We start from the raw sequence: 12,924 nt of genomic DNA, 5'->3' as shown, positions 1-12,924 counted from the left end.
ACCAAAAGCTTCCATTCATGCACTTTGTGGTAAATACTTTTATCACAGAGGCCCCAGCCCCCTTTTCTCCCCGCTTTTTACCTATCTGGCACCATAAAATTTGCAGTGCTTCCTTGTGCCTGCTCATAGACAGCAAGCAGTGTGCTCTGGAGCATCCTGCTAGCAGTGTACTGGCCTGGCTTGGTTTGTTGCAGTGGCTTTGTCCCACTTGGTCTAAACACTGCTCCCTTCCGAAGGTAATTGAACCATTGCATTTCGTTTGATATCTCTTAGAGAATAACACTTGCTTGAAAATGCATTTTCCAATACAAAAACACTCCCTATATACAGTCATATATGTTTCCTTTAAGAAAGCACGTTTACTACCAGTGTTTAAGTACCGTAAGCTATGGTCAACTAATGAAAGATTGCCTGTAGTGTGGATTTAAAACACCATGTGCAAGTTCAGTGTATGCACACAGCCTAGTTGACCACCAGAATTTTAATATACTTTTTCTGTCAACCTGTTCAGCATGTCATCAGATCTTTGTTGTGATTTTTATGTGGGATTCTGTGTTCCTTGTAAATATGAATCTGCTTTGTTAGGTAGGAGGGCATAAGGCTTAGTTTGCAGCCTCGCATTTGTGCCCAGGTCATGCTTTGTATGTTGCAAGTAGATTTATGTTATAGCAAAGTGAGCAAAAGCAGCGTGCAGGGTCAATTTGAGTAAGAGTCTTCATCCAAATACAGAAAATGTAAACAAATACAGAAAATATTAAGATGAAAGCATATAGGTTAAAATGCCATAAATTTCCAAACCCTTCCTTTCACAGCAATGCATAATCCAAATGTTTTGGCCGAAGATTTTTGCATTTATTTGTCATGCATCCTCCAGCTGTCAGTCTCTGCAGCATCAGCATCCTTCATCCTTGCCAAAGCCAGTGTGCTAGTGAAGCAGTTGAAAGATAGCTTGGTGGTGAAGTCAGGTACTCCTAAAATCTGCCACTGATTGGGTCCGGACAGGCATCCTGTGTTAGTAAGATAATAGCTTTTCGTAAGAGGCCTGCCTACTTAGATGTATCGTCATCTTTGATCCGCTCTCATTTAAATGCAAACACACAGCGACACTGGATGTCTGTAATTAAAGCAGTGTGTAGGGCAGGTGCTCAGGGACTGCAGAGCGCCTCTTCTTGTTTTGTACTTTTCATGACCATATTTAAAGTATTTGCATCCGAACGCAAAAACAGTGTTTAGTTAGGAAAAAAAGCTGATTATGACAGTCTGTTAGAGCACCTTTCACGAAGAGAGCCCCTCTCCCAACACCTGCTAATTACCATTTACTCGTGTTTCAGTGCAATGTTTTCTCCAACATGGTTTTAAAACGCGCTGTCTGCTGGAGGCGCGTTTGATGTTGAGCAGAGCCAGGCTTTTGCACCTCAGCGGCCGGGAGACCACAAGCAATTACCTTCCTTAACGTCTCTTTGACCTGACACAATACTCCGAGCCGCGTTTAACGTCATTAAAAGCAAATCACGTAGCCTGCCTCCTGGGATTTATAAGGCTCAAATTAACGCCTCTTCACTTTCTCACCTTGCCGAATTTCTGTGTGGTTGGTGGAAGCTCTTGGCGCTGGAGCAGCTCCGGGAGACTTGGCCCTGGCTCTGCAGGAGGTTTGCGCTTTTGGCACTCGGTCCTGGAGCTGTTTGGGTGCAGGTGGAGTAAGCATCTGTAGGGATGAAAGCTTTAGGGGAGGTGGGGGAGAGTGGCAGGCTGCTGATGCTGCTTTATGAAGAACTTACTGGGCTTGTGAGTATCTGGAGGAGGGAGGAGGCGGCAGGGAAGGAGGCTTTGCTCTGGATGGCTGACTTGCAGTACTGTTTGCAGCTCTCATGTGAGTCAGCAGCCTTCGATACGCTCAAATAACCTGAACAAAAATAGCCAACCATCTTGTGGTAAGCTTTGAAGTGAGATCTTGGTGAGGAATTACTGAGCTTAAGTGGTTTTTTTTTCCTCCTTAAAGAAAGGCTGATACCGGAGTCGAGGAGCTAGACAAAGAAAGCCCAACCCAGCACTTAACTGACATCATCTCTGCTGCATCTGTGCGTAGCCTAAACCTATAGGAAAGCAGCTGGAGCCCTTCCCAGTATATTATGTATGTCCTGCTACCAAGCATTGCACTGCGGAGCCATGCCAGATGTATTTCACTGTGACATATTAATTTCTTTGCTTCAAATAGCGTGTGGCTAGGGATAATACACTTGGTGAAATATTGGAGCAAGAAACAATGCAACATAAAATAATGCTTTTCATTTGAGGACCTCAGAAACGTGCACAATAAATCAAACAAATAGCCCAGTCTCTGCCTCATGTTGCTGCAGAACACGAGGGTGGAGGTGCTCGGACGGGGGCCTCGGCTCCGGGTGCCAACGGTGACTTTGGGAAGAGCGCAGGGAAAGGGTGAGCATTCGAAACCCTCCCCGTGAATGTTTCCCAACACCGACTTCCTGAAGCTCAGGCGTACCCCAAACCCAGTTGGGCTTTGACCTCTTTTTTTTAACCACTACTAACTTCTTGTTGGTGCTGTCAGGGAGCAGTAATAGATGCAGGATCTCACTCCTATGGGGCAGAGCTCGATGGAAAGCTCAGCGTGAGGTTGTCCATTACACAAACCTTTATCTGTATTAAATTTCACCTGCCTTGGTTCTCTTTTGTCTTCATGCTGGAATAACTTGGAGATCTTTGAGGGGAGTGGTGTATTTGTTACAGCATCCCATCGCTGGAGAGCTGCGGACCGCTAAGTCTGGAATTGCCTTTATTGGGGCCAGTGGTGGGGTGCCTTGTTCTCAAAGGGATTGGGAAGTTATCTGCATTGCATGTTTCAACACTGGAGGTTTGAGTTCTCTGGTTTTTAAGCAGCAAGAGAGAAAGAAAATGAGATTGTATGAGTGAGTTGGCTGTAACATTTCACATCTGATGTTAATGTGGACACCTTGGAAGAAGGTGGACATCGTGGGGGAAAAGGGCCATTGATGGGGTGGCAATACCCTGCAACTTGAAGGTGTTGTGTTCCATAAATACACTCTATAACTTGGTGATTCTTACTGCAGTCTGGATTTCAGAGCGGCGGTCAGAGGAGGTAAATTAAATCGATACAAGTTCCTGGTCCCATTAGTGCTGCAGCAAAGCGTTGGGCATATCAGCAGTTTGTGTTCTTAGAGCAACGCAGGAATTGTGTGATGTCTTACAGCCTGAGACAACGTGAAGCTTGTGACAGCTGAGTAATCGACTTTTTTTTTTTTAAAAAACTTGTGACTGGGCAAATCATTGTTTCAAGAGTCTAAATGCTGTTCAGCATTCCTGTTCAGGCCTTTGAGTTGACAAAGGCGGCATTTTCCTTTCATTTGGAACATGCCTGCAAGGTGACACATCAGAGCTTTGTAAGTTAGCATTTTATGCAACTGTTCAAAATCTCAAGAGGTTTAATTCTCTTCCAGTGTCTAGGAAATACGTAGTTTGTGTGCACGGGAAGTCAGCGTTGGGAAAATCATGGAGTGTTTTCCAAAGTCACAGTTAGCTGAGCCATACTTTGCCTGGGTTTTCATGCAGTGCGTGAACATGGAAGTAGAGGCACTAATTCTCAAGAAGTTATTTGGTAATGCTGATTAAACCGAACCAACTTTTGACGTGAGCAGAATGCCACTGTTGATTCGGATTCGGTGTGCTGTCCAGTATGTTGTTCACAAAATAATGCTTTTCTTGTTGATTTTATTCTCAGTAAGGTATGTTGATGGAAAAGCAGAGGGTCTGCTTGCATCTTTGATGCCTCAGGGTCAGGGAAAAACTGATCAAAGTTTGAGGTGATGAGGGTGGCTGTGTCTGGGTAGAACTGAGCCTGTGTTTGGGTGTCAAATGCGTGCGGACTGTGTGGGGTTTATTTTTGGCCACAGCTTTGGTATATTAAGTTGTTGTTTTTTTTTGTATATTACCCTGCTCTCTTTTCAGGTGTCAGTTGGGAATGATCGGTTACTTTTAGGTGCTTGGTATCGTTACTTAGCTGCTGCGTTGCACTGCATCTCATAGATAAAGATAAAATACTTAACCTATTTGTTTATTTTTCATTTTCAGTGCTGATAACATGATGACCTGACAAGGTACAGGACGTCCTAACTATGCAGTGCAGGTACTGATGGGAAAGGATCCAATATGAGTGTAAATGATGTTGGAGGCAGACGACGCTTTGAGGATAGCGAGTACACATTGCACATATACCCCGGGAGTATCGCAGAAGGGACGATCTATTGCCCCATCACCGCCAGGAAAACGTCCACGGCTGCCGAGGTGATCGATTCGCTCATCAATAAACTCCAGCTCGAGAAAACAAAATGTTACGTCCTTGCAGAAGTGAAGGAGTTCGGTGGGGAGGAATGGATCCTCAACCCTACGGACTGCCCGGTCCAGCGCATGATGCTGTGGCCTCGCATGGCCCTGGAGAACAGGATAAGTGGCGAGGATTACCGCTTCCTTCTGCGGGAGAAGAACCTCGATGGGTCCATCCACTACGGGAGCCTGCAGTCATGGCTGCGGGTGACGGAGGAGCGCCGCAGGATGGTGGAACGGGGCTTTCTGCCCCAGCCGCAGCAGAAGGACTATGATGACTTGTGCAGCCTGCCGGACTTAAACGAGAAAACGCTCTTGGAAAATCTCAGAAACCGCTTTAAGCAAGAAAAAATCTACACCTACGTAGGCAGCATCCTAATAGTTATTAACCCGTTCAAGTTTCTACCTATTTATAATCCTAAATATGTCAAAATGTATGATAACCATCAGCTGGGAAAGCTGGAGCCCCATATTTATGCCGTGGCAGACGTGGCCTACCATGCCATGCTTCAGCGGAGGAAGAACCAGTGCATCGTGATTTCGGGAGAAAGTGGGTCAGGAAAAACACAGAGCACAAACTTTCTGATTCATCACCTCACTGCCCTCAGCCAGAAGGGATTTGCTAGCGGAGTAGAACAGATTATTCTTGGAGCTGGACCAGTGCTTGAGGTAAGATGAAAATGATAGTGGTGTGGAAACTTTTAATGGTGTAAAAAAAAAACAGCACACACACAACAAACCCAAGTAGTTGTGGTTTTATTACGTTTTTATCTAGTAAACACTGATAATAAACAGAGTTACAACAGAATGAGTAATGAGAGGGGGTAGCCTCTCTGCCTAAGGAACACTACGTGATTCAAAACAGGGAAAAGAATTGCAGTAAGTGGCTTTGACAGATTTATTAATGCATGCATTTTCACTCAAGTGTTGTTTCATACCAAGGTATCTCAGTGATTTTTCAGTTGGAAAATGGAAATGAAAAAACCTTTCATGAATTAACGGTGGCCTCTTACATAGTATGTTGCAAACTGAGCTGACGTCGGGTAGCGTATGGATAGCGTCGCATTTGGGTGGTTTTCTGTACCCGCAGCTTGACTGAGCTGAGGAATAGATCAAAAGTGATTTTAATAGTCAAAAGTTTATTTTCTAATAATTAGTGCTTGGTTTAGCCTGTGTGAGTGGGTACTTTATGAGGATTTCTCCTGGTGATGAAAGGAGATGAGATAACTGGATCATTAATGTCACAGGTATGAAACTCTACAGGTGGGATACGAGTAGTCATTAGTTAATTTGCTTTGAGCCAGCTGTGTAATTCTTGGAAACAGCCTCCCTTAGGATTGTCCATTTTTGCTTGCAGAAGGAGCTCTGTTGGTGCAGCCTGGCTGCGCAGGGCTCGGTGCGGGCGGCGGGCTCACATCGGCGTGGAAGAGCTGCCTCAGCTGGGCCAGGTTCCCTCCCGAAACCCAGGGCACAGGCTGGCTTTCTAAGAAAAGGCAGCTGCTGTCGGGCGGGGAAAACACTCCTCTCGCCTCAGAAAAGCTCGCAGTCAGCTCCCCGGTGGATTATTTCGAAGCGAACGTTCAGCTGTTATTGCAAACTGTGTTTTTGGCTGCGTCTGTGTGACGGCTGCCTCAGTCAAAGAGGCAACCAAGCAAAATTCTCAGTCCGAGTGACAATGATGAAACCTCTGCATGGATGTCACAGGAGCCCTGGCCTCACTTAGCTACAAACCTCTAGCAATTTCTCTGTGTGTTTTTCTTTTTAAGAAGGAAATGCTGGATTGCATTTTCTTGTCTTAAAAAATGGCTTTGACCGTGTCTTCTAAAAATAGTAAAACTCACGGTTTGGTTGGTTTGTTTGCATTTTATTTTGAAAACTGTTTGTTTGGGAATATTCTAATTCCTGACAGTTGTCTTGGGATTTGTCCCTGAAGCACTGATGGTTCAGGGAATGCTGGCTGGTTCTGCTTTGGGGACAGAAGCTTGCATTCTTCAGCTCCGGCAGCTGTGCTTCTTTCTTGCACTTCAGCTGCCTCCAGGTCGCTCTGAGAAAGTCAGGTTAATCCAGAATTTCTTCTGGTCTGCCGCTTCAGTTCAAAATAGTCACAAATCAAGCAGTCTGAAAGATAAGATGTGCATACCTCTGTTTTTTCCCTGCTTCCTAAAGTTGCCTAAAAAAGGGATCTTCAGAGAAGATCAGCTCTCATGGCTTGTGTTACCCTGAGAGCAGTTTGCAGGTTGACCTCTTTTGATTCCTTCCATTTGTGGTTGATGCTAAACTTGTGCATCTCATTTACGTTTCCTCTTTCTTCCCATTCTTCTCCCTTTCTCCAGAAGCCTTCTTGGACCCTCTCATTCTCTCTCCTTCTGCTCATTTAAAATGAAATTGTGTTGGGCTCAGGCTTGCCTTTTGGGAGGCACATGTGCTGCAACATACCTGTTGGTGGGTCGACCCCTGTTATTTCGGGGCTGGAGCACAGCAAATCGGAGTGTGTTCGCTCCTGTCGAGCTCTCTGCCTGCTTGCAGAGCATTTCCAGCAGCACGAGCTCTTCCCCCCATCCCTGGGAATGCCTTTGCAGCTGTGCTCGCATGGAAGGAGCGGAAGCGTGGCCAACTTAAGGTTTTCTGCAGCTTCGCTGTTTTCCCAGGTTAGCCTTTTGGAATAGCCCAAGGCTATTGTTTTGTTGTGTTTTTTTTTTGTTTTTTTTTTTTTTTTTTTTTTCTTGCAGGGGTCATTACGAGATTCCTGTGAGCCTTGTCCAAGCTGTGCTTTTTGGGATGGCTGTCAAGGCAAGCTGTTATTGCCATCTAGGTGTGGTGGTGTCATCCAAGAGTCGTATGCAGCAGCGGCTAGCACTGTGCATTGGACATGAGGCCACAGTATGCCTGCAGAAGGTCCATTTTCCAGTAGGGTATTAGTAGAGCTGAGTTGGCCAAAGTTTTGCTCTGCCTTTTTTAGTTTCAGTGCTAAATTCAGTTCTTAAGTTCAGGTGTTTTATGCAGATATCAGAGGAATAATTGCATGTGCAATTGAGTTCTGTTTCTGATCTACTTCATGCAGTACTACAGATGAAAACTTCATTACACTCAGCTTGATGTTCCATCAGGGACCCGGAGTGCATAGCTTTGCTGCTTAATTTCCATATAGATTGTTACTTTTCATTTAGATGCCAACCCTGATACTATTTAAGGAAGCATCAAGGAAGTGTGCCAGGCGTTCGTGTGCATGTAGGTTTGTATATATGTCCTTTAGTGAAACATTTTACTCCAATAATTTCTCTCTTTTTTTTTTTTTTTGGAGAGAAATAAGCAACACACAGAACAAGAGATTTTTCCACTTCCATTTGCATTCCAAAAGCTGCGGTTAAAGGTTTGCTCTACAGAAAAGTGCTGTTATCGCAGGATTTTCCAGACACTAGTGTGTCTAACCTAGTGTAAAATAGCGGAACTCCATGGAATAAACATCACGTGCAAAGCGGTTGCTCCCCTCTAGTTATCTTGCACTGAAAAATTAAGGTATTTTGTGTGTATTATATGGTCTTTTAATGACTGTTGCCAGTTTTGTAACAATCATCTCTACCTTACAAATCTGTTCAAATCACTTAGGGTCCCACTACGATATTTCGTCCTGAGACGGAAGCAGAGGTGGGTTTCTTGAGGTCTTCCTATGCAGTGTTGCCACTCCTCACTCTTTTATCTTCAGGAGCATGTGCATTGGCAGAGCTGCTGCTCAGCCTCTCTTGATGGCATTAATTCACTGAATTAATTCACCTAACCCAAATATTCACAGCTCACAGTCCAAACTGAATAGGTCAGAGCTACTTGGCCAGAACTGTCCAAGCCTGATGTCATGGATTGATTGGAGTTGAGTGATTTTGGGGTGTTTTTTTTTCCTACACGTCGTTCAGCATCAAAACCTGTTCTTCTCCATGCTGTAATCACCAGACCGTTTTCCAACTTAGGTTTGGACTTGAAGCTTGCCAGTTTTGACAGAAATTATGGAATATTTGGGAAGAACATGCATGCAATAAAATAGGCACTTGCTCTTGATTCCGTTTCTGCTGCTTACACCGCACACGAAGCATTTATTCAGAACCACTAAGCTGTGGCTCTCCAGCATGGAGTCAGCGAACTGTGGCTCCAGAAGTTACGCAGGATCTGATTCCTTTTCAAGGGGAGGTTTTTAATAGTGCGTTATCTCTGCAGCAGGGGAGTCGATGGGGAGAAGTTATGGGACCCACTTTAATTCCCAGATAGTTGAGCTAGGGTATAATTAGCTAAGACTCAAGCATATAAAAGCACGAGCTTGTCTGAAATTAGATCTCTCTCTCCTATCTAAATAAGAGATGAAAATTGTGCCAGTGTTTGATATAAATACTAACCCGAAGGTGCAAGGTATGAAGGTGAAGTTAAGATTTTAGATATACGCTAATAGTTCAAGGGCTTATTACTTGTCAAGAACATTAGACATTTTTATTGCAAATGGGGCTTCATTACTTTCCATGTTGGGGGAAGACCAGGAAACCTAGGTCTCCTGTCTTTCTTTCCTTGGAACTCTTGACTTGGAAGGTGCAATGCACGCCACAGCCACGCTTCACTCTCATCCGTCAAGGTCTGTTGGAGACGGATCATGGTCATGTAACCCTTGGGAGCCAGAGGCTAGTGGCTTCAGGGAATGTCCAGCTGGAAAATAGCCCTTGGGTGGCTCACCTTCATAAAATCATAAAGGCTTTCAGGTTGGTTCTAAGAGGCTTTCAGGTTGGTTCTAAGATCCTCTAGTCCTAGCTTTAACCTAGTGTTTTGAAAGAAAATCAGAATGTTACGGATTTTCTTTTCAGGTAGGGAGACCTGCTCCTGGTGGCTGCCTCAGCAAGGTGAGGAGGAAGGCAAGAGGGTCGGGTCTTCCTTTTTTTCTTACAGTGGCTTCAGACTAGGAATGCTTATAAGTTCTGAAGAGCTTTTCCTAGTGGCCATACAAACTTTGGGAGGCTAACTGGATTTTATTTTATTTCTTGAAAGCGTTCCTTTGGCTTTGGGAAAGTCATTATCCACTGCTATGGGTCTTGAGGAGAAGGAAGAAGTCTGTTTGGAAGCATCCCTGTATTTTCTGTTAACTTCTGGGGGTGGATCTCTGCAAGCTGGTACACAACAGCTTTGTAGACAATGCACGTTTGGTTTTTGCAAAGCATTTAATGGAGGAGTTCAAGTTCGTACTGTAGACGCTTGATCTTTGTGACGTGGCAGTAACTTCACTCTTGGGATTTTCTTCCAGATTTTTCCATTAAATGGTAGCAGCGTTTGAAATCTTGTATGTAGAGTTGTAATGCAGGAGCGTTTTCCCGTTAACTATCATTTCATTCTACTTCTAATCAATACGAACTTTAAAAAGTTGTTTATGACAGTGGCTGAAGATGCTGGTTTCCCTTTAATTATATTAGCTAAAAACATCAGGATGAACTTTTATTTTCGTAGTCTTAAATCTTGTACAGGTGGAAAGCCCAGCCCCAGCAGGATCATGAGTGTCCTCCTCCGCTCAGGACAGCGAGAGACAAACCGCACGTGTCAGCTCCACTGGAGTGGCCTGAGTGCAAGTTGATTTATCAGACCATGTGATTTTTCTTTATTTCTCAGCATAAATGCAAACAGTAGTAAACTGCCCCCTGGCCCTGGTATGGCCACATGTCCCCAGGCAGGTTTGGGACATGCCCGGAGCTCCAGGAGCCTGCGCCGGATCGATCCAGCAGCCGGAGCTTTGCTGACATCTCAGTTGTCGCAAGAAGCACTGCAGCTACGAAAACCAGACGTGTTTTCTAAGCAGCTGTTTGCATGCATCTTAAAAATGTCCCAGTGGGGATTTCTCAATTGCTTTTGAAAAAAAAAGAATAACAAAAAGAAATGTTTCTGTGACAGGCTAACGATCACTGCTGGCTGTGGATGGGAGCTGTTGCTGTCATTCACTGATGTGTGGTTGCATCGTCTGTGCCAAAAAAAAAAAAAAAAAGAATTGGTGGCTTGAATTGCGTTTAGAAAATAACAGCCAGCCTTTCGTAGTGGTGGCAATGCTACGTGCCTTCCCAATAGGTGGGGGGTTGTACTGAGATGTTACGAACAGCGCCGTAGCAATGTCTTTTTTTAATTTCTGGAACAATTTTACACCTCCAGCAGATCTGTGAAAGTTACAGCTTCAACCTTTAGGCCTGGAAGTCTAGCATCTTTTCTTTTTCTTCTACTTGTTAGATTGCTGGAGGAATACGTAAGAAGCAATTAAAAGGTATTTAATTTTATTGTATAGAACTTGGCCGTTGTCACAAGCAGGCTCCGTCCCTCCTCTTCCTGAGCTGAGTCAAGCCAGGGAGCTGCTCGCAGCAGTTGAGGAGCTGGCTGAGGCTAGGAGAAAACACTGCTTCCCTGCCAGAAGTGCAGTAGATGCTTCTGAATGCTTCAGAGCGCAACAAAGAGCTTTTGAATGGAGCAAAAAATCAGTGAGCTCCAAGATTTGGGCATGTGCTGGACCTTTGGGGTACCTGAGCAGCACGGGACAAGGTTGTCACCAGAAGCCAACTGCACGCAGCATTTCAAGTCATGAGGTTGTGCCAAGTGTCTCGAGAGGTTTTACATCTGAAATAGGGATTTACATCCGCTCTTTGCTTGCTCTTGATAGCTTTTGGCCTGTAGTATGTACAATTATTACTGATCTCATGTGTGGTCTGAGTTAGGCATGGAAGTTTGGTGCAGCAGCTGGGATTTGAGCATTGCTTTCGCCTCTTCCAAATGCACGGGAAGGCCAGAGGGGAAACAGCTCGCAGAGATTATACAGATTATGTCTAATGTGAGAAGAATTCATGCAGGCCTCTGACAGCAGCAGCGACACAAAGGAGTCATACAGCAATGCCCATGCACTAAATGCTTTTCAGCAGTCCTTCCAAAATGCTGTTATTCTTTAGCTCGTGATATTTTACACTTTCTGCCTCTGTGTCAGAGTGTGCCATTCATCCACTTCCCCGGTTCGGAATTACTCAGTCCTTTTTCTTTAGAGGCTGTGGAACAGCCAGATTGACTGCATCGGTGGTGGAATTTGACTTTTCTTTTTCTCCATTATTTGCTATCCTCAGCAAATATTTCACTACCCCAATTCAAAAGCCATGTTATTATGTTCGAATGACGGAAATGGTGATTTCTGACCTGAGGTGGCTGCAGGAAAATCGATCAGTTACTAAAGCAGGTTTATGGGAAAGGGCCTTTTTCTCTACCCCTAAGAATAAGCAGCTATTTTGTTTCCCCTGGTGGAAACAACAAGTAAAGCCCTGACCTTGATGAGTGCAGTGCTTTTTATTGAACCTTCAAGTCCAAATATCCCGTTTTTTCCCCACGTCCTTGTCTTTTCCTCCCTCCTGTGTTCCTTAGCCCCCTCACCATCTTTTTTGGGCAAATTACTTTGCTTTGCCATTTGCTCTCATTCATACCCTTCCATTTTTATCCTCTTTCTTTAGTTTTCTTTCATTCTTTCAGGGTTTCACCTTTTTCCTCTACTGAGGTATATAATCCTGAGTCTGTCCCTAGCAGGGGGCCGTGTGTTCATGCTTATGTGCTACCATAGTGAATCCAGATTAATACTTCTGGTTTGAAAGCATGTGCATTGTCACCCTCAGAATTATTTTGCAGCAGCATTTTTTTAATTACGTCAGCGTTATATGGTATTAGAGGACTGTTGATTTTTCATTAATGCTTTTTTTTTCTTCTAGTGGCTTAGCCTGTGTATTTCTTCAGTTTATCTGTTATTTGGTTTTGCGTTAAGCTTTTTATTTTAACCTGAATTTGAAAGCGCACACTTTATGAAGCTTTTCTTTCATTTCCACGAGATTGTGCTGTGATAACGTAGCACCTGGTAAGTGATGTTTTAAAGGAAGATCGAGCTGCTGCTACTCAGTGAGGCTTCTATGAGGACTCAGTATCGATAACAGAGGTGCAGAAGTCCCAGCCCTTATGTGGTTGGTACAGCACTGGAAAAAGCTGTGGTGTTCTAGTTACAGAATAATTGGTAATTAACGCAAAATAGCAGTTGATGAATTTTGGCTTTTTAATTGTTTCTGCTGTCCATGTGGCTGTTACAGGCACACAACACGAGTGCTCCCCATTAAACCTCTCTGGAGAGTGCAGGGTTTCGCTGCCAAACCCTGCGTGTTGCCCAAGGACCCATACCCTGCGATAGCCCCTTGCCTGCTTGAAGACTCAGCTACAGCATCCTCCTGAGCACTGGGAATGCCAACGCATTGCTTTCCAAGACAGCAGATAAAAGCTTCGGAGTCAAGTCTCAGTGTCCTCAAGTCATGGAATCACAGAATGGCTTGGGTTGGAAGACACCTAGAGATCGTCTGGTTCCAACCCTCCTGCCCTTGCTATTTATAATATGGTAGCTGGTTTTGTTACTTCATTTTTGCTGTGCAGTGGAGACAGAGTAAGCATGATTAATTAACTATTTTTCTTCTAAATCAACCTTTTTTCTGTATAAACCTAAGCGACCAGGGCTGCTTTCAGAGTGGGTGCACATGCCTGGCTTTTGTTCCTGTT

At 44.4% G+C, this 12,924-nt stretch overlaps 1 protein-coding gene across 15 annotated transcripts in view; it reads left to right on the top strand.

Annotated features, from left to right (window-relative positions):
* Positions 1-12,924, top strand: part of MYO9A (myosin IXA) — a 188,244-nt gene that overhangs the window by 31,431 nt on the left and 143,889 nt on the right. For all 15 annotated transcript variants that reach the window (XM_083850482.1, XM_083850479.1, XM_083850489.1 and 12 more), the window contains exon 2: positions 4,105-5,025. In XM_083850482.1, the coding sequence (XP_083706608.1) occupies positions 4,183-5,025 (843 nt within the window). In that variant the 5' untranslated portion in view covers positions 4,105-4,182. The remainder of the gene's footprint in view (positions 1-4,104; positions 5,026-12,924) is intronic.

The sequence above is a fragment of the Anser anser genome (assembly GCF_964211835.1).
Source record: "Anser anser genome assembly, chromosome: 10".
In the NCBI taxonomy this organism is placed as follows: Eukaryota; Metazoa; Chordata; class Aves; order Anseriformes; family Anatidae; genus Anser; species Anser anser.
Note: the sequence above shows the minus strand (reverse complement) of the source record. Positions and strands in the feature narration are given on the sequence as shown.